Raw genomic sequence first — 26,507 nt, 5'->3', positions numbered from 1 at the left:
TGTCCATCTTCAAGCGATCGGTTGTTTCAATTCAGAAAATGACCCTTTCTCTTTCTTTGTTTTTTTTTTTTCCACATAATTGAAAGACACGAAGGGTCATCCTCCCACTCAGCTCCCATTGGAGCTGGATATATAGACTCTTGATGGGGTTTTGGTAATAACGACGCATTAACCCCTCGAATCAAATCTCATAATGATCAAATTATCCACATCCTTCCATAATCCATTACTCAGATCACTTCTTATGGAAACTGTTCTGTAATGGCTAAGTACATTTGGTCATTAATTAAGATGTTTCCCTGCTGGACTAGTTCTATGCATGCCACGTTTGCACAAGCAATCTTTGATTCAATCAAACCCCTTTGTAACATCATAATCTCCTCACATCTTTTATAATGATCGATATTGAGTCATCAATATCATTATAATTCTCATCCCACTTCTTGTTCTTCATCAAATCTAATGCTCTGGTCGATTGCATATATAATTTTTAGTGCCCAAAACTTCATTTTCTGGGAAAATTACTCGCCTTTATCAGGAAAACAATAACATTGTACTGTAACAAAAAACTTACACATAATCTATCGAAGATTATAAAAAAAAAAAAAAAAAAAAAAAAATGGTTTTAAATTGAACACTGTCCATTAAACTGAGAACAGCAATAAATTAAGTGGGTTTACCTAACATGGGAACATTATCAGTGGAAAAAGAAGCTGGCCCAGAGATTGCTTGGAAGCTTTTTTAATTGTGTGGGAGTGAAGGGTTGATCATTGACCAAGCCACACTGTCTATAGGAAACAAATACTCATATGGGTTAAGGTTAACGTTTTAATTTAGACAGACCAACACCAACATAATATCTCTTTTCATGATGGGTTGATTTCAAATTATTAATTATGACATATCAGTTGTATTAAAAAATGGAAAATAAGCAATCTCATTTCTAGAGTGTATCAAAACGAGCTGCATAAATTGATGAGAATTGTAACTTGGCCAATTTGGTATTTAAAGTTTACTTCAATAAGTAGGAGAAATTACCTAAATGATCAATTCAATAAATGCTAGATATATTGAAATGAGCTTTATATTAAAATAAAGTATGAAAATTCTATTGGAAGATTATCTAGTCGTTAATTTCAGGGTCTCGAAGATTAGTTAAAGTGCACACAAACTGACTGGTCTCTGGTTATAAAAAAAAAAAAAACAAAAAAAACAAAAAAAGTATAATGCATAAAAAAACAAAAAAATCTATTTGAAATCTTTAAAGAGAATTTGAACACGAGTCAAACGGCAACACCTGCCGAGTGTCACCACATCAAAATTCAAACTCCTTAGATTTTATTGAGCTAGTGGGTTGTTGATGCCATATAGAATGGGACGCACGTGTATCTAATTATTGTTATTATTACATTAAAATTCGAAAATAAAACCAGTTGTGTCTTAAATTAGAGGAACAAAACTGGGAAAATGTTTGCTACAAAATCTTGAAAGGGAAACTTAAAAGCAGAAAAAAATAAAAGATATGGACACCTTTTACTCCATTGAATCTAATAAGAAAATAAAAATGGGGAGAAAAAGGAGCTTTTTTTGAATAGAAAGAGAGAAGGCAAAGAGGCTTTTGCATGGTCTCCAAGAAGTATAATTGATATCTTGAGACTTTTAAGATGAAAACACTTGCAATATCGATCATATCTGTGACAGCAAAACTGAGCTGGTTTGCCAATATAATGTCAGCTAGTTTAAATTTTTATGTTTAGACTCATCTTTATTGATGGAATCTTCTAACTATGTAAGCCCCCCCACCCCCAATGAGTTCTGATTGAGCAAAAGGGAAAAGAGTTTTTGTCACCACCATCATTGCTTAAGGGAATAGAAGGATAAAAAAAGAACAAAAGAAAATCCCTAACGCCATCATTATAACTTAGAAATTAGAAGGAAAAGTGTCACAAGAAAGGTTGTGGGAAAGCCTCTCTTGGCTGGAAAATTACTCCTCTTCTTTTGACCTTAGTGGAGTAGTCTATCTACCATATATACTTATATATATATAAAGTGCTCAAGCTTAATCAGTTGTAAATTACAATGAGATATCAAGTTTATGAAAGATCATGTATCCATATCGAATAATTAAGTGGGTTGTTACTAATATTGTAAAGTCAGCAACGGGCGGAAAATTCCTACATCATGATAAAAGAGAAAGTATTCGAATGATTATGTTTAACATTTTTTGTAACTTAGGTCAAAACTGAGTGCACAGGTGATATTTAAAGTCAATCCAGAGGGTCTGTTGAGAGATGAAGATGGAGAAGCCATGAAGTGTGAAGGTAATTAAAGCACAAAGACTTTCTGCTTTACTGCCTAAGGTAATGGCTTTTACATGCAGCTTCGTGATTGTATAGTAGTTTTTGGACTTTTTTTTTTTTTTTCCTAATCTTTACAGGAAAGGAGGTGACCGACAATGGGACAAACAAAATCATAAAACCATCAGGAGATAGTACTACAGTGGTCCCTTAATGAAGCATGAGTGTTTCTGTTTGCTAGCTGTTTGACCTTAAGAGCTGATTACAACCATTCAATGGCTGCCCGCTCCTTCTGTTCTTACATCACTGTACTAGGAAAAAATATGTAAAAATAAGTGCTAAAGAAAGAAGCCTAGCTATGGAGAGAATGTCGTACGTTCATATTCTTCAATTCAACTGTTTCCCATACTCAATATTCAAATTTAAAGAGGCTCATTTATATGCAATATTATATCATTATGGGGCGCCAATGGAAGAAAAGAAAACTAATTGTGATATGCATTTCTGAAAGAGTACAAATTAAAAGGTTGGGAATTAATTACCAATTAATTATAATGATAATTTGGTAATTAGTTTAATTGACATGTGGAATATGCAAGCCACACGGCGCCATGAGCAAGTCAAACATTATAGTGGAGTCGGCAAAATGGAAAGAGCGCAGATCGAGACAAAGTATTAGTAAATAAAAAAAGATAAGAATAGAAGTGGAGAAAGTAGGCCATGTTTGTCGTGTTGAATCCAAATCTATCTAAACTGCTTCTCCCCACGCATGCCTGTTTCCCTGTACCTTCAATTCTCTTTCTCTTTGCTTTAAAAAAATCCAAAAAAAAACTTAGCAAATATGCTGCATGTAAAAAGAGATTAATGGTGAGCGTTTTCAAAGTTCCACTCACCCTTTGCTGGAAACTGATCATCTCACTCTGTAGTACTCTTCCTAAAATGGGATATCCACTCACTTGGTTTCATAAAATTAGAAACGATTCTCCCTGACGCATATTCTGGTTCAGCTCATGGCTACATTAGAAGAAAAAATATTTTTTGTAACAAGTGCCTAAATTATTAGAGAGAGAAAAACTGATGATTCTTCTATGTATTATTTTGAAATGAATCTCAAAGGGGGTATGCAGCAATCTTATTTTTCATGATAATAAATAAAGAAAACCTGACGGGTGTGATTGATTTTCCTAAAAGAAAATATTCATAAATTCTCTGATTTCATTTTATGTAGTCTTTTATTATTACTTAAAATAAAAAATTTTACTTTGAATTATTGTGTGATTTTATTACGATGATTACTTCCAGCTGGGGAAGGATTAGGTTATTATAACATCGATCGATCTAATATTTCATAATAATATAGCCCATCTGCTTGATTATATCTCATTAATTTCTTGAAAATTCCATTTTAATAGTTCTGGATTGCAATTATTGTAGGGTAAAAAATGCTAATTATAAGTCATAATTATTTTTGTTATGATTTGCTCAGTAAAAGAGGAAGATAATAAGAGTTATAATAACTGTAATTCATACTATGGCATTTAATTTATCTACATTTTTACACTCAGTAGTAGTATGTACTCAGCATACCATCAAACAAAACATTTGAGTGACAATCATTTAACACCTCAATTATATTAAAAAAAAAAAAAAAAACCAAAACTAAAAAAATAAAAATAAAATAAACATAAAAAAAGAGGGTAAACAAAATCATAATACAAAACTAAATAGGTGAAGAAAATTTTAAGCTTGAGACACAGGGACTTCTCCTGAAACTAGACTCTAGGGTCTTGGTTACTTCACTTGCACATGGTCGAGCCGTGGGGTCGCCGGCGGTGCAATGAAGAGCTAAATTCATCGTCTCAACAATTTCATTCTGCTTTGTTGACAAGTGTTCTCTGATCATCGGATCAACCCACATGTCTAGATGACAATCTGAGTAGCAATACCGTGCCCACTCTACTATGCTCTCGTGTACGCCAAACTCAGCATCGGCAGGACTTTTTCCCGTCAATAGTTCAATGAGGATGAGACCAAACCCATAGATATCACCTTTTTCAGTAATTTGTTTGGTTTCTTTAGTTTCTACCAACACAAACAATTTTAGAAAACAACAATTAGTATACATGATCATGATCGTTTGATAATGTGTATTAATGCATGGTTAATAGAATAATGCCTGGTAAAATCATACTACTCAGATTTCAAAACAGCATAATGAAAGGCCAAGATTCCATTTATATTTTAAGGGGAAGGAAGAATAATATGTACTTCTATATATTAATATTACCTATTGCTTTCAGCTTTTTAGTAAAGGAAATGTCCTACTAACCTTTTGTTTTATAAACAAGAAACAAACACATGACCACGAAAAAAAAAAAAAAAACTTCCACTGCAATAATCTCTTAATTAATGTGTTTTAAATTTTAATTAATCTCTTAATATTGTATGATCACAGAGAATATTTTTGACATAAAGTGTGTGAACCGGATATAATATTTCATAATTTAAGGTTGACTAATAATGAATGTTTTATGCGCGGAAAAATCTTTTTCGAATGCCACATGGTACGTTCACATGATTACAAATAATTTACGAAACATAATTTTGTGAATTCTACCACAGTATATATGATGTCTGGACCATGCAGTCATGACAATTATTATTTCCACAATTACCTAGGAAAATATTAGACATTTACCTAATTATTCTACAACAATTAACAAAGGTCTTATAATTTTACCTGGCCCAACGTAGCCGGAAGAGATAATGCTCTTTCTGTCCGTACATTCTAGACCGGGAAGACTCAAACTCAGGAGCGGTTCGTCTTTTCCGTCGACAATCACTTTCTCCGGTGACACTTCACCAACCACAATACTTGGGGTACAATAACAATGCAAGAACCGTAGTGCTTTTGAGATTCCTATGGCAATTTTTTGTCGCCTTTCCCAACTTAAATTTCGAACAATTTCACTTAAGTTTTTACCTTCGAGGTACTCATAAACCAAGTAGGCAGCCTTGTCAGATCGGCATATTCCACTTAACTTGACGATGTTTGGATGCCGAAGCTTCCCGAATTCTGAGATATCCGACCAAAAACTTGACGTAACTGAGTTTACATCAACGAGTTTCTTCACAACGAATTGCATGTCACTTGCTGAGGATCTAAATTTGTATGACGAAATCCCTTTGTGGCCTCTTGAAATGAGATTTTCTTCTTTGGTGGACGATATAATCTCATTTATTGTTAATGACTTGGCAATCTTGGAATTAAAGAATTGCATTTCGCATATCCCATCTTCACTTTCCACTCGCTTTAGCTCCAAAATTTTCTTTCCTCGAATGAACACAACAACAAAAGCAGCAAGAGCAAGCAGCGCTAAGGCAACAAGAAAGCAAGCAACAACAAACCACAAGGTGGGACTCTTATTCCGTTTGCATGGTGGTAAACCAGATGGACTATCGCTGCCGCAAAGATCGTTTCCTGCAACTGCACTTGCATTTATAGCAAGAAAAGCTCCAGTAGACGGTAGACTACCATGAAGATGGTTGTAAGAAATATTCACTTGAACAAGTGATTCTACGTTCCCTAGATTTTGCGGAATCTCTCCGCACAATTGATTTTCCGATAAATCAAGCTGGCCGAGAACTGACATATCGGATAAACTGGCAGGGATTTGGCCACTGAGCTGGTTGTGGCTAAGGTCTAGACTCACGAGCTTCTTGCATGAAGATAATTCCTCAGGGATTTCACCGGTCAGCTTGTTTTTGCTAAGCTTCAACTGCATTAGCTCAGATAAGTTCCCATAACTCCGAGGAATAGTACCTGAAAATTCATTTTCAGATAAGTCCACGTTCTCGAGCTTGTCACTGCCAAATGAACCGGGCAAGTTTCCGGAGAATTTGTTTCCTGCCAAATTCAACATTTCAAGCGACGGCATGTCCCATTTTCGCTCCCCGATGCTTCCAGAGAGATTGTTTCCTGAAATATCCAAGAAATATACGAGCGGCAGCCTGGTGAATTCCGATGGTAATTGACCGGAGAGACTGTTATTTTGAAGACGCACTCGCCGCAAGCTTTTGCAAGTACTTAAAGTTTCTGGGATTTCACCATCCAATGAATTCGAAAAGAGGATGAGCTTAAAAAGATTACCGGAATTACAAATTGTCTCAGGTATCTTTCCGGTGAGAAAATTGGTTGAAAGGTCAAGTATAGTGAGATTATTATGTTTTCCAAGATTGCTAGGAATCGGACCTGACAACTGGTTTGACCACAATTGAAGGACTTGCAGACGTGGTAAGGAAGCTAAAGCATTTGGGATTTTCCCGGTGAAGTTGTTGGAGAAAAGATGAAGGATCTCCAAGTTTTGCAATTGACCAACGAGTTCTGGGATCTCACCGGACAAATAATTGTCGCTGAGATCAAGGGAAACTAGACTTTTGAGGCCAGAAATGGATATAGGAATTGAACCGGTTAACTTATTTTGGTAGAGAAACAGGTACTGAAGATTGGTGAGATTTCCAAAGGAAGAAGGTATTTGTCCTGTGAGATTGTTGTAAACAAGATCAAGATGATTCAAAGAAGTTAAATGACCTATTTCTTTTGGAATTTCACCGGAAAGATTGTTATATCCCAAGTAAATCCATTTAAGGCTCCTCAGTTGGCCTAATTCCGGCGGGATTGGCCCAACTAACTGGTTTGAAGACAAAGTCAAGAATTCCAGAGAAGTGATATTCCTTATTGAAATTGGAATTCTCCCCACCAAAACATTTCCACCAAGATCAAGAACTTTTAAACCAGAAAAGAATCCGAACTCTGGTGGAATTTTCCCAGAAAGCATGTTGTTGGATAGATCCAATATTTGAAGGCGCGAGATTGAACCGCCTGGAACTGGACCAGTGAAGTTGTTGTTACTAAGATTGAGGTGCTGAAGTGGAGAGGAAGAGAATATGTCACTGGGAACTCCCCCAGAAAGCTGATTGCTTGAGAGATCGATACTTTCCACATATGGCAAATGAAAGAGTGATGAGGAAATTTTTCCAGAAATATTTTTTGCAGGAAGCTCGACTTTATAGACATGAGAAGAGTTTTTGCAAGTGATACCATGCCACTCGCAAACACTAAAAGAGGAATTCCAGTTGAAAAGGAAGTGAAAAGGGTCGTTGATCGAAGATTTGAAGGACAAGAGAATCTCAAGTTCAGCACCATGAGAAATGTGAGAATTCAAGAACAACAACGTAATGAACATGAACAATAATTTGGGACATGTTTTAAGTCCGGTCTTGGCCATATCGAGATGAATATCTATAACATATAGAGAGGTTTTTTTCAGGGATTTAGTGTTTTAAGATTGCTCTGTCTCCACCAAAGATGATCTGGCTTTACTTCCTCGGATCCCAAGCTGTTCAAAAGGCAGTAGAAAAAGTGAAACTAAACACAACTTTCTATAATTAATATATATGATATAAATAACAAAATTAAACTAGAGAATGAATAATCTGAACAAGGAAACCAATATACTTACACTATAATTGCATGGATTTAAACTCCAATCAGGAACCTTTACTAATATTCCTGCATCAAATCAATTGATTAATGTGTTTTAAATTTTAATTAATCTCTTAATATTGTATGATCACAGAGAATATTTTTGACATAAAGTGTGTGAACCGGATATAATATTTCATAATTTAAGGTTGACTAATAATGAATGTTTTATGATTTTTTCGAATGCCACATGGTACGTTCACATGATTACAAATAATTTACGAAACATAATTATGTGAATTCTACCACAGTATATATAATGTCTGGACCATGCAGTCATGACAATTATTATTTCCACAATTACCTAGGAAAATATTAGACATTTACCTAATTATTCTACAACAATTAACAAAGGTCTTATAATTTTACCTGGCCCAACGTAGCCGGAAGAGATAAAGCTCTTTCTGTCCTTACATTCTAGACCGGGAAGACTCAACCTCAGGAGCGGTTCGTCTTTTCCGTCGACAATCACTTTCTCCGGTGACACTTCACCAACCACAATAATTGGGGTACAATAACAATGCAAGAACCGTAGTGCTTTTGAGATTCCTATGGCAATTTTTTGTCGCCTTTCCCAACTTAAATTTCGAACAATTTCACTTAAGTTTTTACCTTCGAGGTACTCATAAACCAAGTAGGCAGCCTTGTCAGATCGGCATATTCCACTTAACTTGACGATGTTTGGATGCCGAAGCTTCCCGAATTCTGAGATATCCGACCAAAAACTTGACGTAACTGAGTTTACATCAACGAGTTTCTTCACAACGAATTGCATGTCACTTGCTGAGGATCTAAATTTGTATGACGAAATCCCTTTGTGGCCTCTTGAAATGAGATTTTCTTCTTTGGTGGACGATATAATCTCATTTATTGTTAATGACTTGGCAATCTTGGAATTAAAGAATTGCATTTCGCATATCCCATCTTCACTTTCCACTCGCTTTAGCTCCAAAATTTTCTTTCCTCGAATGAACACAACAACAAAAGCAGCAAGAGCAAGCAGCGCTAAGGCAACAAGAAAGCAAGCAACAACAAACCACAAGGTGGGACTCTTATTCCGTTTGCATGGTGGTAAACCAGATGGACTATCGCTGCCGCAAAGATCGTTTCCTGCAACTGCACTTGCATTTATAGCAAGAAAAGCTCCAGTAGACGGTAGACTACCATGAAGATGGTTGTAAGAAATATTCACTTGAACAAGTGATTCTACGTTCCCTAGATTTTGCGGAATCTCTCCGCACAATTGATTTTCCGATAAATCAAGCTGGCCGAGAACTGACATATCGGATAAACTGGCAGGGATTTGGCCACTGAGCTGGTTGTGGCTAAGGTCTAGACTCACGAGCTTCTTGCATGAAGATAATTCCTCAGGGATTTCACCGGTCAGCTTGTTTTTGCTAAGCTTCAACTGCATTAGCTCAGATAAGTTCCCATAACTCCGAGGAATAGTACCTGAAAATTCATTTTCAGATAAGTCCACGTTCTCGAGCTTGTCACTGCCAAATGAACCGGGCAAGTTTCCGGAGAATTTGTTTCCTGCCAAATTCAACATTTCAAGCGACGGCATGTCCCATTTTCGCTCCCCGATGCTTCCAGAGAGATTGTTTCCTGAAATATCCAAGAAATATACGAGCGGCAGCCTGGTGAATTCCGATGGTAATTGACCGGAGAGACTGTTATTTTGAAGACGCACTCGCCGCAAGCTTTTGCAAGTACTTAAAGTTTCTGGGATTTCACCATCCAATGAATTCGAAAAGAGGATGAGCTTAAAAAGATTACCGGAATTACAAATTGTCTCAGGTATCTTTCCGGTGAGAAAATTGGTTGAAAGGTCAAGTATAGTGAGATTATTATGTTTTCCAAGATTGCTAGGAATCGGACCTGACAACTGGTTTGACCACAATTGAAGGACTTGCAGACGTGGTAAGGAAGCTAAAGCATTTGGGATTTTCCCGGTGAAGTTGTTGGAGAAAAGATGAAGGATCTCCAAGTTTTGCAATTGACCAACGAGTTCTGGGATCTCACCGGACAAATAATTGTCGCTGAGATCAAGGGAAACTAGACTTTTGAGGCCAGAAATGGATATAGGAATTGAACCGGTTAACTTATTTTGGTAGAGAAACAGGTACTGAAGATTGGTGAGATTTCCAAAGGAAGAAGGTATTTGTCCTGTGAGATTGTTGTAAACAAGATCAAGATGATTCAAAGAAGTTAAATGACCTATTTCTTTTGGAATTTCACCGGAAAGATTGTTATATCCCAAGTAAATCCATTTAAGGCTCCTCAGTTGGCCTAATTCCGGCGGGATTGGCCCAACTAACTGGTTTGAAGACAAAGTCAAGAATTCCAGAGAAGTGATATTCCTTATTGAAATTGGAATTCTCCCCACCAAAACATTTCCACCAAGATCAAGAACTTTTAAACCAGAAAAGAATCCGAACTCTGGTGGAATTTTCCCAGAAAGCATGTTGTTGGATAGATCCAATATTTGAAGGCGCGAGATTGAACCGCCTGGAACTGGACCAGTGAAGTTGTTGTTACTAAGATTGAGGTGCTGAAGTGGAGAGGAAGAGAATATGTCACTGGGAAATCCCCCAGAAAGCTGATTGCTTGAGAGATCGATACTTTCCACATATGGCAAATGAAAGAGTGATGAGGAAATTTTTCCAGAAATATTTTTTGCAGGAAGCTCGACTTTATAGACATGAGAAGAGTTTTTGCAAGTGATACCATGCCACTCGCAAACACTAAAAGAGGAATTCCAGTTGAAAAGGAAGTGAAAAGGGTCGTTGATCGAAGATTTGAAGGACAAGAGAATCTCAAGTTCAGCACCATGAGAAATGTGAGAATTCAAGAACAACAACGTAATGAACATGAACAATAATTTGGGACATGTTTTAAGTCCGGTCTTGGCCATATCGAGATGAATATCTATAACATCTAGAGAGGTTTTTTTCAGGGATTTAGTGTTTTAAGATTGCTCTGTCTCCACCAAAGATGATCTGGCTTTACTTCCTCGGATCCCAAGCTGTTCAAAAGGCAGTAGAAAAAGTGAAACTAAACACAACTTTCTATAATTAATATATATGATATAAATAACAAAATTAAACTAGAGAATGAATAATCTGAACAAGGAAACCAATATACTTACACTATAATTGCATGGATTTAAACTCCAATCAGGAACCTTTACTAATATTCCTGCATCAAATCATTGAACCAGCAAAATTAAATTGACGTAGTTATATATGCATAATATTAAAACTTCATCAATAAGCAAACAGCATCGAAACGGTCATGATGAGTGGCGAGACTGAAAAAATATGGTTTACATGAACACTTTTGATTAACAGAAAGAATGTAAATCCAAAACAGTAATGATAAATTTAGGTAAAACGTCTAGTAACGCACCTAAATATCATAATTAAAGTAGTGTAATTTAAGAGTTCACGGGGTTTTTGTTACAAGGAAAACTGGCTTGAAAGTGAAGAAGTTAGCAAAGGGGGAGTAGTTTTTTGAACTTTTGTTTTGAACTATTGAGGTTAAGGGTGATAGAGTGAGAGAACCAAGTGTATAAATAGATGGTGGTTTAAAGGGTATGAAAATGGGCATGGAGTTTAGAGTTATTTACGAAAGTGGCAACTTGACTGATGTTTGAACAAGAACGATTGAAAGGGAAACAGGGACAGATGTTGGAAAGGATTGATTATGCTGGATATTACCAACATGCTCTTTTGACTGGCTTTGGATATTGACAAGGATTTCTGTAACCGTTGAAAAATTTAGTTTGAAAGTTCGATATTTATCTCTATCTATCTTTGCTATAATTCACTGTGACATATTCTTTTTTTTTTACCTAAATGTCAGGGTCAGCTTATGTGTACTTCAATTTATTCTTGAGACCTTAAAGTTAATAACCGGATAAACTTCTAGTGGTCATCCTTATTAGCAATAAAGGTGAATCAAACTCAAGACTCTTGGATAATATCCCAAGAGTTTTTATTCAACCACTCGACCATCCAAGGGTGGTTGAACGACAATCTGACATATTCTTTACCTTACAAAAACCATATTAATTAATTACAATGATAGTAGCAACTGGTGTATCCGAACAATATAATGAAAAGTAGAATTCATGTCTTGTTAAAGGATAACATTATATTTACATGTAGTCATCTTAAGAGGATATATAATTATAGACACCATATTTTATAACTAATAATAAAACCATACTTAAATTAAATAAAGCTTTGGTATAATTAAGAATTGTTTGGTATTTACTAATTATTAAAGCATCGAGCAAATGTGTTGTCATTATTTATTTATAATACTTTGTCAGACGAAATTATGACGAATTATTGATTCAGATTATTCTGTTCAACTTACTTTTTGCCCAACAATAAGCATATATTCAGATAAAAAGGTTAAAAACTGACATGGGGTTTGCAGAGAAAACTGAGAGAGGGCATGCATGTAAAAGCAATAAATAAAATTTGAAACCCTTTCATTTGGACTGTTTAAATGAAATGATCATCATCTTGGATTCTCCTTCTGAGTAGAGAAAGAGTACAAACATACTGAAGGAGTTACGTTACAAATAAGGGCAAAAAGGAAGGAAGGAGAAGAAAGAGTGTGGAATTTATGAAAAAAGGCTGAATAAAGAAGAAAGAGAGAGAGAAAGTGGAGTGTCTTTACGTTACACTAATGCTCTCTCGTGCGCATACTTTCTCACTGTAATTCTAAAACGGACCCACGATCTCTTTCTCGAAGGAATATACAGTGTGTGGTCTTTGTCACACCCGGCATGCTTTCTTCATCTCCATTTTCTAGGGTTTTACACTCTTATATACTTAGCCTCATTAGCCATCCACGCCCACTTCATCCCCACTCCTTTTAAAGCCTGCTTTCTCATGATATTGATAGTATACACATTATTTGTAGTATATATCTCTCTATTAGTTGTTGACAACCCAGGACAGAGTTTTACATTTGATATAATACAAAAATCTACCTATTTGCATTTCTTATATTATTTTAAACTACTTTTCTGTCCTAAAGAACACCTTGAAGAATGCAACATTATTAATTATTCTATTTTCTTTCCAAATTTTCTATAATATTCTACCTTTTAGAGTTTGATATTGTTCCACTATATTCATCACTCAAAGTTGCCATTAGGAATCCATAACTCTAATTATTCTAAGGTAAAATAAGAGGATAAATGGGTATATATATATATATATATATAAGAAAATGATCTCAAGATATGGTTAGCCAGACCAATTTAGGTAGAGGTTAGACCATTAAGTAAATGAAAAGCGAGACAAATAGTTTCCACTAAATAACATTTTTCCCTACATATAGAAGCTAATCAAAGAAAGTAAAAAAAGAATAAAAAGAAAGAACAGTTGCTCGAAAATTATTCTGTCCCCCTTTATTCCCCTGTTTTTGTTTCATCCACCATATAAAACAAGATTTTAGGATCTTACTACATAATGTTTAAGATTAAACAAGACTCTTTCGAGTTTTCCTTTCCTTTTTATTTATTTATATATTTTTGAGAGAGGGAAGCCTTCGAATACTAATTAGCTATACTAGTTTTACCTTCCAAAAGCGTTAGGTAGTAAGGCTTCTATTTGACGAAGACTGCTCCTAGCCACTTACTTACATAGAAGGGAACATATATAATTGGGGTCTTGAAATTGCTCGGTTACAATAATCACACACAACCAGAGCTTGAAATATCATAGTCAGATTCAGTAAGCATATCTCCCAGACGTGCTTTTAAAATGCAGTTCACAGAATGGTTTTTTCGTTGGGATAATAATACACAAGCTTGCATAGCTGAAATTGTAATATAATTTTTGATTGGTTAAGAATTGTTTGCATAAAACATATTTTGAAAATTATTTTTCGTACATATTCAAAGTCAAAGAGTTGTAATGTATATATTATTCTTGGGAACATAATATATATTTTATAACGTGTAAGTTTGGATTTATAGCTAAACTATTCTCAAAAACAACGAGCAAAACAAATTTTATAGCAACGGAAGAGGATGAGTTGACATTAATATGGTTGGACATATAAGTTAAATTAAACTTGGACAAATTCTATTTGTTCAACGACATTTAATAAACAAAATTGTGTAATTAATTTGACTAATTGAACTTGATTGACGACAAGGGTTGATCATTTTATATCATGCCAAATTTTTGTCAAATGAACGTTCTGTCATCCACTGCTCATGATGTGCCATATCTATCAGAACCAAATATTTTATATGTCACGATAGATTATTCCCACTCTTAAATGAATTTTATAAACTAATACAATTAGTATATGCGATTTGTCGAGCTAGCTAGGCGGATTCATTTCATCCTAAAGATTGTATTACAAAGTTTATTTATGGATGCAAATAAATATGCTGTAAAGAGCATTACCGTCCAAAACTAGGGTTAGCGCTTCCATTGTACTTATACTAATTAATATCACACTTTTCATTTTATACTTTTCCTGATCTCTTCATATTATTTCCTTAATTAATATTCTCTTTTTCCTGTTAATGCAATGAGGTATGACTGACGTATTGCCGACCCATTTCCCTTGAATGAGGGTCTCTATCTCTTTTGAAATTTGTAGGGTTTTTGTGTTCTTAGTTAGTGGCCCAGATCAATCAGTAAGCTTTAAACTTCTTTTTAAAAAAAATCTACTTATAAAATTAGTTGAGATCGGACTATTAACAGGAGCATCGGTATGCATGCACTCCCTTATATGTTTCTTTTCTGAAAGAAAAAACTTTCAATGAATTATTGATCTTTAAATGTCGGGCGTCAGGGTCCACTCAGATTGTAACATCGGTTGATATTAGCTAGGTTAGTGAGCCAAATTGAGCCTCACATGGCGTAACTGGTGTCATGCATTAATTGATTCAAAGTTGTGGCTTTTTAACATCTTCAAAAAGGGACAGAACCATAGTCAATTATCTCTTCATTACCACCATGCACATGAAACCCATCAAACTCATTCGTTCTCATTTGTTGATGAAGATTGCACCAAATCCTTATAAATATATATATGAACACATAGGGGAATTATAGAGAAAAAGTGAGGAGTCGACTTGTGGCATGCGGCCACTACTGGTTGTTTGCTCTAGCCTTTTTTTATTCTTCTTGTACAACAATTGATGAATGATTGATTTTGAATACACTGTATTCTTACATAAATACTTTAATGGTTTCTGCAGTACTGCGGGATTCTATATTGTGCGCCCACTACATTTATATATATATGAATTATATACTCTGCTGAACGTAAGAAAAATCTGGCTTCATTGTTTACTTTTGCAGTCATCTGATTCAGCAACCTAATCATTTCACGTTCTCTTCATCTTTCTTAGATATATTTGCAGGTCAATGTATCTAGCAAGGTTTTCAATTTTTTTTTAGACAAAAACTTCTAAATAAATTCCAAGGTTCAGGAAATACATTCAATCTACCGTCTGATCATGATCAGTAGTCCAGAAGAATTGATATTTGATCATTTGATACAGTTAACGGTAAGGGTTAATTGGCCAACTCACTAACCAATCCATCACCATGTTAACTGCGCTCAAAGGCAAAGGCTAAGTATTGGTGCGGAGAGCCCTAGTTAATTAGCACTACAGTGTCGCTTTCAAGATGGAAAGTCCATTTTAAATGCAAAAGTTTAGTCTATATATTGCACGTGTGCAACTTAACTGCATGCTATATGAGTTTTTGCACCAATTTGGGGTAGTCTAATTGGTTAATTAAATTAGTAAAAAGATTTGGGGATTCGGAACTTGGGTCCATTTTGCAATTATTGCATCTGCACTCGATGATAAACATTGAATCCTGCATTCTAAATTCTAATACATTATTAAATAATTAAGGACCACAACTATACAAAGCCGTAAGCCATGATGTTAATATTATGTACACAACACCATATTCATTCAATTGGACCGCAAATGTGGCTATATGATTTACTCGGCCCAATCTTTAGACTATTTCTATTCTAATATTGAAAGCCTGAAACTGATCATGTCTCACTTGAAACCTGTCGTCGTCGTAATCGGTAATTCTACTAATCTTTATACTTGTATATAAACCAAGTGCTGAAGAGATTTTGATTGAGTTCTAATTTTAAATGGCAAGTATATATAAATCTGAGTGTTAAGATATTCTTTTTTAGTTCATCTGGGGCTTTATCTCTTGATTTCATAGGGTGAATACTGAAGAAAAATTTTATCAAATACATTAACCTCTTCAGTAGTAGTAGTTACTTTCCAGCTAACCCGAAACGACCAACCTATGCCAATAAATCTCTTAGAGACTTAGACCTGGCCCGGTGCTCAAGAACAGCTCCATTCGGTTGAAAATCATAAAATTAATACTAACTTCACCTCTATAATGGAGCTGTGTGCTGCCTATATATGTTCATAGCCAATAGCCCGATGGTATAGAATTCCAGACAGTCACAAGAAATTGCCAAAATAAAGCAGGCACAGAGTTTCATTGCATTAACACATTGATTAATTGTATTTTTTTTTTTTTCTGGATAAAATTTTGGGATCAAATCGAATAAAAGAAATCATAAACTACAGGTGAAGATAAAAAGATTAAGGGAAAAAAAAAAAAAAATCTTCATTTATAGAGTATAATCATCGTTTATTACCAGCTAATTTAATTAATTGGTAGATTAATATATTTTGTGAGAAAATAAGAAGACTTTAGATTGATTATTTTATGAGAATTAAAAGACTTTGTTTATGTTATTTTATAAGAAAATAATAATACGGACTTAGCAATTGCTGGTATGAAATTAAGTCCTAAAGGTCAACATGCCTGTTTGGCAGAAAACAACCTCGTTAATTAAGGTCGATCCTTGGAACACAGCTAGTACTTCGAGCCAGCTTTGAGTTTGACAAGTTGTTGGCGTTTCTATTCTCATAATTTCTTTTCGCTATATTCCTCATTACCGAAGTAAGTGAAAGCTTTGGGTTTAATCTATTAGTGTTGAACTTTTGGCAAAAATCCCTGTGAGAACTCACAGCTTCTTCCATGGCTGTTTTGGGAGTTCGCACCAGATTTTCTTTAACAGCTTCGCAACAAAGCCCGCATACCCATCTACCAGAATGAGAGCCCTTAACTTTGGTGATGTAATGTTCGGTGCAATCCTCTTTAAGTCCACAGCATTCACATTCTGCTTGAGTGACTTCATCAATAGAAGAAAGATCCTCCAATGCTTTGTACCTATCAATTTCAGAGACAATATCAGACACCGCTTTCCGAAGCCTTGGCTCGTTCTGGACAGAAAGAGTGAGCGTTAGAAATGATAGAACAAGTGAATTCAATCAATATAGCAATACTAATTAAAATACTATATACCATGGCAGAGTGCATAACTGTATAATGCTTCCAGTTGCGTGTACTGTATCCAATCTTATACAAATAAGATATCAAATGAACGTTATTAGGTCAAGATAGGATTTTCATTTAAGTAACCGATATCAGCAATAATCATGAGAAAGAAGAGTGGAGTTATTGTATCCGTCAGAAGTATAATTCTATATATATATATATATATAAAGGCCTATCTATCTTAACGCAGAAAGAGCACTTTACAGGCAGAAGATCTGAAGATAAGAGCTGATTTTGATCTCCATCAATGACCAAATTGCACCACTAGGAGCATGTGTGCTGCAAATAGTATAGCAAGAGGGAAGTGATAGAGATGGTATGGGAAAAGATCATGCACGTATGTTATTAAAAATTTAAAGCTAATGAGGCCATGCATGTGTGCCCTTAAAAGCTATGGGGATTTTAACCTCGTGAGGATTCACGAGCCCCATCAGTGTAACAGGTTTGCGGTTCAATGTTTGCTAGCTAGTTTCTAAGCTCTGCAATATATATATATATATATATATATATATGTGTGTGTGTGTGTGTGTGTGTGTGTGTGTGTGTGGATCAATCATCACAATTAATCTTCAAAATCAGATATATGATCATTATATTCTATATATGATCTTGTTAAATGGAGTAGCTTTCCTGGATGAGCCGGGATTTATAACAAAAAGTTTTATATATATAATATGATCGATGCAATGCAACATTAATATTTTCTGATGAAGATGTGAACCATAACTGCATGGATACTGATATCTTAGCAGAAATAATGTGGGAAAAAGAAAATTAGGATGGTCCCTAAACTCTGTCCTACTCTCTCAAGTTGATCGTCATATGGTTCGTGATGCTTGCTATTTCATGTGTGCCTTCAAGTTCAACAAGATAAATTACGACTGTTTGCAAGATTCTTATCGTTTTATTATCATTACGACAAATCTAGAATGTGATGACTTCTTGTTCTTGTAAGCTTTTGATATTGATAAAAGAGGGTTTAAAAAAATAAATAAATACAGACTGCTGGGTCGTTTTAGAACGTAAAGACCATAAGCTCGGCCCATACTCGGCATATCCCATTTCTTTAAAGAACAAATAATTCATATTAGTGAGCTGCCCATAATTAATTTAAAGCTGTAGGAGGGAACTAAAATGCGAGAAGGAAAATATTTATATTGNCCAGTTGCGTGTACTGTATCCAATCTTATACAAATAAGATATCAAATGAACGTTATTAGGTCAAGATAGGATTTTCATTTAAGTAACCGATATCAGCAATAATCATGAGAAAGAAGAGTGGAGTTATTGTATCCGTCAGAAGTATAATTCTATATATATATATATATATATATATAAAGGCCTATCTATCTTAACGCAGAAAGAGCACTTTACAGGCAGAAGATCTGAAGATAAGAGCTGATTTTGATCTCCATCAATGACCAAATTGCACCACTAGGAGCATGTGTGCTGCAAACAGTATAGCAAGAGGGAAGTGATAGAGATGGTATGGGAAAAGATCATGCACGTATGTTATTAAAAATTTAAAGCTAATGAGGCCATGCATGTGTGCCCTTAAAAGCTATGGGGATTTTAACCTCGTGAGGATTCACGAGCCCCATCAGTGTAACAGGTTTGCGGTTCAATGTTTGCTAGCTAGTTTCTAAGCTCTGCAATATATATATATATATATATATATATATGTGTGTGTGTGTGTGTGTGTGTGTGTGTGTGTGTGGATCAATCATCACAATTAATCTTCAAAATCAGATATATGATCATTATATTCTATATATGATCTTGTTAAATGGAGTAGCTTTCCTGGATCAGCCGGGATTTATAACAAAAAGTTTTATATATATAATATGATCGATGCAATGAAACATTAATATTTTCTGATGAAGATGTGAACCATAACTGCATGGATAATGATATCTTAGCAGAAATAATGTGGGAAAAAGAAAATTAGGATGGTCCCTAAACTCTGTCCTACTCTCTCAAGTTGATCGTCATATGGTTCGTGATGCTTGCTATTTCATGTGTGCCTTCAAGTTCAACAAGATAAATTACGACTGTTTGCAAGATTCTTATCGTTTTATTATCATTACGACAAATCTAGAATGTGATGACTTCTTGTTCTTGTAAGCTTTTGATATTGATAAAAGAGGGTTTAAAAAAATAAATAAATACAGACTGCTGGGTCGTTTTAGAACGTAAAGACCATAAGCTCGGCCCATACTCGGCATATCCCATTTCTTTAAAGAACAAATAATTCATATTAGTGAGCTGCCCATAATTAATTTAAAGCTGTAGGAGGGAACTAAAATGCGAGAAGGAAAATATTTATATTGTTGAGGCTAAATAGTTAATACAAGCTATGAATTTTGACTAAATTTAAACGTGTAAAAGGAATATTGTATCGTGGCTTTGAATTTTATGAAGGCTCAAAGAACGATTTTTGTGTTTAGGGTACAACTGCATTTGTAAGCATGGCATGTTTATTTGATGAGTAAGCGATTTTTTTCCCCTCAAATAATGGTTTAATGACGCTTTTTTACCAACAGATTTTTAAAATACTATTTTATTATTCAAAATTATATTCTATTTTCGATTCCGGCATTGTTGCGACGCCACACCATCACTATTCTTTTCCTTGATCATCACTCACCAAAACCCCTCAAACCCTACTCCGGTCAACTCCACCAATCGTCAGCAATCGAGCTATTAGGGTTTGCGCAACTGCCATTTCCAAGTCAAATTCTAATCAATGTCAACCATCAAAATCTAACATTTCACCACTAAGAGACTCATCGGTCTTTCCTCTTCAAATGCCCCAACAACTTGGACCGAAATTGTTATTTGTTCGCCGCTGAAATATAAATTTAGATAATAAAGTAGCATTTTAAAAGTCTATGAGTGGAAAAGTTCATTAAGCCATCATTTGGGTGGGAAAAAGTCATTAACTCTTATTTGATCGTATTAGATTTTACTCAATTAATTGCACTAGCTCAATGGCATCGAGTATAAAACATATGCGCAAATTCGATTGAGTTTTACTGATTTTGCATTAGCTCAATGGTATTGACTATTGAGTATAAAACATATGCAAGGATTCAATTGAGTTTTTAAAGATTTTGCAAAATTTAGCACAAAAATACTTGATATATTAAAATGATATTCTAGAATTTTAAATTTTACATATGTCTACTCAAAATCTATTAGATTGATCTTGTTGTAGTGAAGGCTTGAAGCCGTGACGTTTTGTGTCTTAATGAAGCGATGTTGTTTTGGGCAAAGGGAGAGCTAATTTTGAGCATTGATTGACTAAAGATCCAATAGCTGAAGTCAGTCTCCTTGGTCAACCATATAAAAGCACACAAAAGAGCAGATTTCTACTACAACAATTTTTTCTCTCTTTTCTTCTCTGTCGAGCAAATTGGGTTTGTTAGGATTTCTGGGATTTGCTTGTTGTATCTTGTAACTGGTGTTGAGTGACTGGTTTTCAAGTCATTCGGGTGTGGTTGTACACATAGATCATTAGGGATTCCAAGGAAGGGTCTTTAGGGTTAGTTATAGGATTATTGAAGATTGAGAAGTTGATATACTGTGTGTGTAATCTGTATTGAATTCTTGATCAATAGTAGTGCAATGAGCTCGCTTGTTTCCCGAGCTCAATGTAGACATAGCTTGCTCAAATTTGAGCAAGTGAACCGCGGTAAATCTTGGCTTCCTTGTGTGTGTATTTTGTTGTTTTCTTCACGCAATCTGTTTAGGTTTTGGATGTGGCATTGGTTATAACAGTGGTATCAGAGCATTGGTAACAACATTTGGGGAAATTGGGGTCTCAAATTAAATTTGAAATTTCTAGGGTTTTCTAGAGTGTCGAAAAATTTTGGGGCTTTCTCAATCTTTGGGTTTCCTTATCTAATTAGGAGTCCATAGTGTATAGCTTTTGAGCGAATTAGTGTAGATTTCATAAAGGGAAGAAATCTAGGGTTTCTATGATTCTTGAAATTCAAGACCAGTCTTGAGTTCTGGAACTTGCCATCTCACCATATCAAACCAAACACTTTACCATGACAAACACCACCACCTGAATGGAGATCTCCCAATATGGTGGGAAGATTGACTTTGGGAGTTAGAAGAAAAAAATGAAAGCGCTACTCTCTCATAACAAGGTGGCTCTCGCACTAGAAAGTGACCTTAAGAAGTGGCTGGAGGAGAAGTTAAAGAAGAAGGAGGAAATTGATGAAGAAGCTTACAACTTGATGGTCATGAACCTCTCAGATAGCGTTCTCAGAAAGGTAGACGGAATCGAAACACTGCCTATGTTATGGGGTAAGCTTAATTCCTTATATGCACTGCAATCTGCTCCTAACCTGGCTTTTTTAAAGGGTACTTTATTTTTTTATAAAATGAATAATTCTAAAAGTATAGAAGAAAATCTAGATGAGTTCCTAAAAATGACTCTGATCCTAAAAGGGATAGATCATTAGGAATTCCAAGGAGAGGGTCTTTAGGGTTAGTTATAGGATTATTGAAGATTGGGAAGTTGATATACTGTGTGTGTAATTTGTATTAAATTCTTGATAATAGTAGTGCTGCAAGCTCGCTTGTTTTCCGAGCTCAATGTAGACGTAGCTTGCTCAAATTTGAGCAAGTAAACCACTGTATATCTTGGCATTCTTGTGTGTATATTCTGTTGTTTTCTTCACGCAATCTGTTTAGGTTTTGGATGTGGCATTGGTTATAACAAATCCCTTTAAATTTTGCAAATTTTCTCACAAATACTCCACTTCACTCAATATATAAATCTCTACAACACATAGTTTTGTTTAGAGATGTTCAAAAAAATACATAAACCAAACCGAACCGAATTTTCGATTATTCAAAAAAACCGGTTCAGTTTCAGTTCAAAGAAAAAAACCGAATTTTTAGTTCAATTACCGGTTTGGGAGAATATGAGAAACAGTTAAGCAAAACTGGTTTTATTAACCGGATTATTATAAAAAATATTAAATATTAAATTAAAACCAGCTTATTATAAAATATAAATATACTCTTCTTCGTAAGTTACAAGAAAAATTACTAATGAAAATTTATAATTCTAATACAAAAACAAAAATTAAACCATAATAAAAGTTATTTGAATAAATATTTCAGTGCATATTATACCCAACATGTTGTTATAATATCATTTTCAATCAACTTGTCACACTATATACACTAAATTAAGATGTTTAAAGTTTTTTAAGCATGTTTAAAGCTTTTTAGCACAAAACTTATTGTACAATTCTACTTGATGAAAAACCTTCGGAGGAGCCAGAACATATAAAAATAAGTAAAAGAGTGAACTAACACAGGATTGCTCGCTTAAATGAACACAAGTAGAACACACAAAGGGTTATTTGGCTCAAATTGCATAATTTCACCTGAAACCATGGAAAGGCGTAAGGATTGCTCTCTGTGCGCATGAGTTGTGTTCCACATAATTTCATTTCATTGATATAATATCAGTACACAGTATATAGTTAATTTACTTAAAAAGTCATCATGCTTCAATTCTAAATCCTCGTGATAGTTAAATTATATCACTGCTGTGGCTCGTTTCTGAATTGTCACCGTACAAATTAAAATCGGCCAGTTTAAATTACTCAAAAAGAAGCGCACCAATATTTCATGGACAATACTACTCATTTAATTCATCACATAAATAAATTAGTTCAAGTACTGTACATTTATTTACATAAAGTTTATGTACATTTACGTAATAGTTTACATACAATTAGCTGTTAGCTATCAATCATATAATCCATATGTCTTCTTAGATATTAACTTTAACAATTAAGCCTAGTTTCCTGTTGAAGAATAATAGGAAGAACAATAGTTAGAACACACGGAAAAGAGACACTGTTTATATGAAACAAATCCTAGTGTATATATATATATGCGCGCCTTTTTTTTTTTTTGTTAACTGAGACTAATTCTCAGAGAAAGCTATCCCACAATAATCTATTGTCACAGAATAGCTTCCCTTGAGGATTAATCGAAGTGTGAACAAAAAAAGTATGTATACATATATAGCTATTGTATTATATTTGTAAAGCAACTGGTTAGGATAGATTACAAGTATCGGAAGCAATAAGAGCAATCATACGTAGCAAAAGAAATTCATAATTATTTTGGTATCTCGATGGACCAGTCCTTGGTGAGTGCTGGTATACAACTGGAGCTCCTTGTAATTGCACCCTTCTTTTGGCCACCCTTAATCCTAGGGCTGATGGACTTAGCCCTAATTTTTGAATTCCTTAAGATCTCTCTCATCGCCTCAGCTTGGTACAGTACCGGATTTGTCCTACCAAATCTATTAAACCTTACACAAGCACTCATGTGCTCGTTCAAAGCCTCTTCGCTTTTTCCTCCATTCTTCTCCATTTCTTCCTTTACAGCTTCTGCACACAACCCACAAATCATTTTTCCTGAAAACTTCTCTCGTACACGATTTACGTACTCGGTTGTGCACTCTTCAGACATGCCACAGCACTCACACTTTGCATCCTCGACCTCCGTAATGCTTGGAAGCGACTTTGGGTCAATAGCTAATTTGGTTAGCTCAGATGAGATATCGGATTTTGTTCTTTGGAGGTTTTCTATTGGAAGTCGGGGCTTGGAGTGGACGACTTTGTTGGAATTGTTAGGGTTTGACACAATGGTTTCCTTGGTATTTGGTGCCATGGATGTTGTTTAAATCCCTGATGGGAATGAAGAGGGAGAGTCAATTAGTTCAAGCTCTACAGTAAGAGAAGTTGAAGTAAGACAAGGAAAGAAGTTGAGAAATATCAATGATCTGAATTTTCTGTGTAGATTAGATGTATGCAACATTGACTTATATATATACAGGTACTCTATTTTCTCGAGAAGCCCGAAGAGGAGATGTTTGTGGACTAGGCGAAGTAGCACGTCAACCATTAACGTATGAGACAGGGAGGTCCTGAATAAGCTAGACTTTTCATGAAGATAGTGGAAGATTTTTTTTCTATTAAAAAAAAAACAATTTTCATATTAATTCATGGGTTTTAGGAAACGATACAGTAGTAATTGAAAAAAGAAAAAATTGATTCTAATGAGGTTTCTTTTTTATCTTTTCATTACTTTAAAACATTATAAAAGAAAAAAAAAAAAAAAAATCATGAACATTCACGGGATGGACTATTGCAACCACATAAGTTTAGTATTTAATAAGTTACCCTTATATTTTCGGTTAAAAACTTAAAAGCAAATCAGGAAATAAATACTTGGTTCTCGGTTGAGTTTGCCCTGAAACAACAAACAGATCGATATATACAAAGAACTCAAAGATATCACAAGATACTTATCCAACCTTTTGAGTCATTAGATAAAAAGAAACAAAATTTGTAAAGGCATTTATTCACATGTTTCCTGTAGAAAAGAAGTAAAAAAAAAGAAGCTTATATGTGTGTGGCTTCTGTTTAGTTAATTAAGGATAGAAAGGCAGTAGCAAGGCAGAGCGACAACCATTAATTAAGTTGAACAAACCTTCTAGCTTTCAGTTTCTAAAGGGCATATTCCAGCACGTCAGGAAAAAAAAAACTTTAATGCGCATATATATATACACTACAAGAAAAATGACTTTTAGTGTCTAGCAAACTTAGACGCTAAATGTCTTACACGACTAAATTTCATAGTCGTCATGTAGTTGCAGAATTGCTATCGCAAAAAGTATAGATGTCTAAATAGTAGGTTAGATGCGGAAATTTTTTTTAGCGACTAGCAAATTAGTTACCAATTACTTATTGAAATAATCCTCTGACTTAGACACTAAATGTGTAAAGATAATTTGGTAAAATTGTATCACGACTAATCAATTAGTTGAAGAATGTTCCTTTTAGTGACTAATAATTAGTCGCGAATGCCACAAAAATTAGACATTAAAGGTGAAAAGGTAATTTTGTAAAAATGTTTCGCGATTATTCAATTAGTTGATGAATGTATCTTTTAGTGACAAAAAATTTGTGGTTAATTCCAATAATTTTAAACGCAAAAAGTGGAATCTAAATATGGTAAATTACTTTCTGCTACAATGAAATTAATGCAGAATGTGTTTTTTATGAGAAAATAATTACCGGCAAAAACATTTTGTTATTAATTGGGAAATGTATATACCCAATTTGGTTTCTTACATTTTGTAACTAATGATTTAGTCATTAAAATTAATTTTTGCATCTAAATAATATAGTAACCAATTGTATATGAGTTTTGGAAACTAATTATTTTAGTCCGGTATTATTGATTAGTCTTGGCTGATGTATTATTTCTGCAACTAATACTTTAGTAGCTAATTGGTTAATATTTAAGAGCATTAATTTTGCTCTTTGTGAATGACATTGTTTATACATTCAACATCAATAAAATAATTGTGGCACAATATAAAAATCTGATCAATAGCATCAAATATATATATATATATATATAGATGAGCAATAAAAATAAAAAAAGGCACTATCATGTGTGCATAACCGAAAAAGAATGCATGCATCTCACATTTTCATTAGTACCTATCTATTTGTGTATAACTCTAACAAACAAAATGCCCATCCCATATACACCATCTAAGGATATATGCAAGCAATCCTAAAAAGTCCAAAAAGATGGTCTTACCCACATGTCAAAATATCTACTGCCCATATAATAAAAAACAAACTATCAATGTTAGCATCTCAAGTGTCACTAGTTGAGGTTCTAGAAGCAGCTGTAGCAGATGGGGAAGACTCTTCATCAGTTGGAGATGGAGATGGCAGTCAAGTTGGAGCTCTAGCTGGTTGGATGTGTGTAGCTGCTATAGTGATCTGCTTCAGCATCTCCAACATTTGAATATGTTGTTCTTTAAGCATTTTGATTTTCTCTTCTTGTTGATCAAATAGGATGAGCTGCTCCTCGTTTTTCTACATATTATGAGGAGATTCAAGATACACTTCTAACAACAAATACATAAGTAGATAGTTTTATTACTTGTTGAAGATTTATTACTTATACCACTGCAAAGCTAGTGCATCAATATCAATACATATTAGGGATGAAATTAGAAATCTAAGTGCTTTTTGAGGCTGAAGCCCTGAATTTAATTAACAGTCGAGTAATCTTTCAGTGGTTATCAAATTTTTTTATTCGATCACCTAGTTGGTTGATTGTTAACAGTATTAACAATGAGTCTTAAAAGTCTCA

General features: G+C 34.5%; 3 protein-coding genes across 6 annotated transcripts; all 3 read right to left on the bottom strand.

Moving 5' to 3' along the window:
* Window positions 1–3,820: 3,820 nt before the first annotated feature.
* Window positions 3,821–11,361, bottom strand: LOC116122389 (probably inactive leucine-rich repeat receptor-like protein kinase At2g25790). 4 transcript variants are annotated; one of them, XM_031408240.1, is made up of 4 exons: window positions 11,254–11,361; window positions 10,994–11,043; window positions 8,212–10,870; window positions 3,821–4,379 (listed from the first exon to the last, which is right to left on the bottom strand). In XM_031408240.1, the coding sequence occupies exons 3-4, from the start codon at window positions 10,757–10,759 to the stop codon at window positions 4,018–4,020; spliced, it is 2,910 nt and encodes a 969-aa protein (XP_031264100.1). In that variant the 5' UTR covers window positions 10,760–10,870; window positions 10,994–11,043; window positions 11,254–11,361; the 3' UTR covers window positions 3,821–4,017. The 4 variants fall into 4 exon arrangements, with proteins under 4 accessions (XP_031264100.1, XP_031264102.1, XP_031264101.1 ...); XM_031408242.1 differs by having other exon boundaries at window positions 10,994–11,029; XM_031408241.1 differs by having other exon boundaries at window positions 10,994–11,034; window positions 11,254–11,354.
* A 5,371-nt stretch (window positions 11,362–16,732) lies between these two features.
* On the bottom strand, window positions 16,733–17,267 carry LOC116122386. Its single transcript, XM_031408239.1, has 2 exons — window positions 17,253–17,267; window positions 16,733–17,170 (listed from the first exon to the last, which is right to left on the bottom strand). The coding sequence occupies exons 1-2, from the start codon at window positions 17,265–17,267 to the stop codon at window positions 16,733–16,735; spliced, it is 453 nt and encodes a 150-aa protein (XP_031264099.1).
* A 5,957-nt stretch (window positions 17,268–23,224) lies between these two features.
* Window positions 23,225–24,111, bottom strand: LOC116122397. The gene has a single exon (XM_031408252.1). It carries the CDS (start codon window positions 23,997–23,999, stop codon window positions 23,442–23,444), a length of 558 nt encoding a protein of 185 aa, XP_031264112.1. The 5' UTR covers window positions 24,000–24,111; the 3' UTR covers window positions 23,225–23,441.
* Between the last annotated feature and the right edge of the window lie 2,396 nt (window positions 24,112–26,507).

Source organism: Pistacia vera, unplaced genomic scaffold (genome assembly GCF_008641045.1).
Source record: "Pistacia vera cultivar Batoury unplaced genomic scaffold, PisVer_v2 Contig1330, whole genome shotgun sequence".
Classification (NCBI taxonomy): domain Eukaryota; kingdom Viridiplantae; phylum Streptophyta; class Magnoliopsida; order Sapindales; family Anacardiaceae; genus Pistacia; species Pistacia vera.
Note: the sequence above shows the minus strand (reverse complement) of the source record. Positions and strands in the feature narration are given on the sequence as shown.

Coding starts and splice junctions, on each gene's coding strand:
- LOC116122389 (XM_031408240.1), bottom strand. CDS start 10,759: ATGGCCAAGACCGGACTTAAAACATGTCCCAAATTATTGTTCATGTTC. Junction 4,380..8,211: donor TTCCGGCTACGTTGGGCCAG/GTAAAATTATAA, acceptor TTGTGTTGGTAG/AAACTAAAGAAACCAAACAA.
- LOC116122397 (XM_031408252.1), bottom strand. CDS start 23,999: ATGGCACCAAATACCAAGGAAACCATTGTGTCAAACCCTAACAATTCC.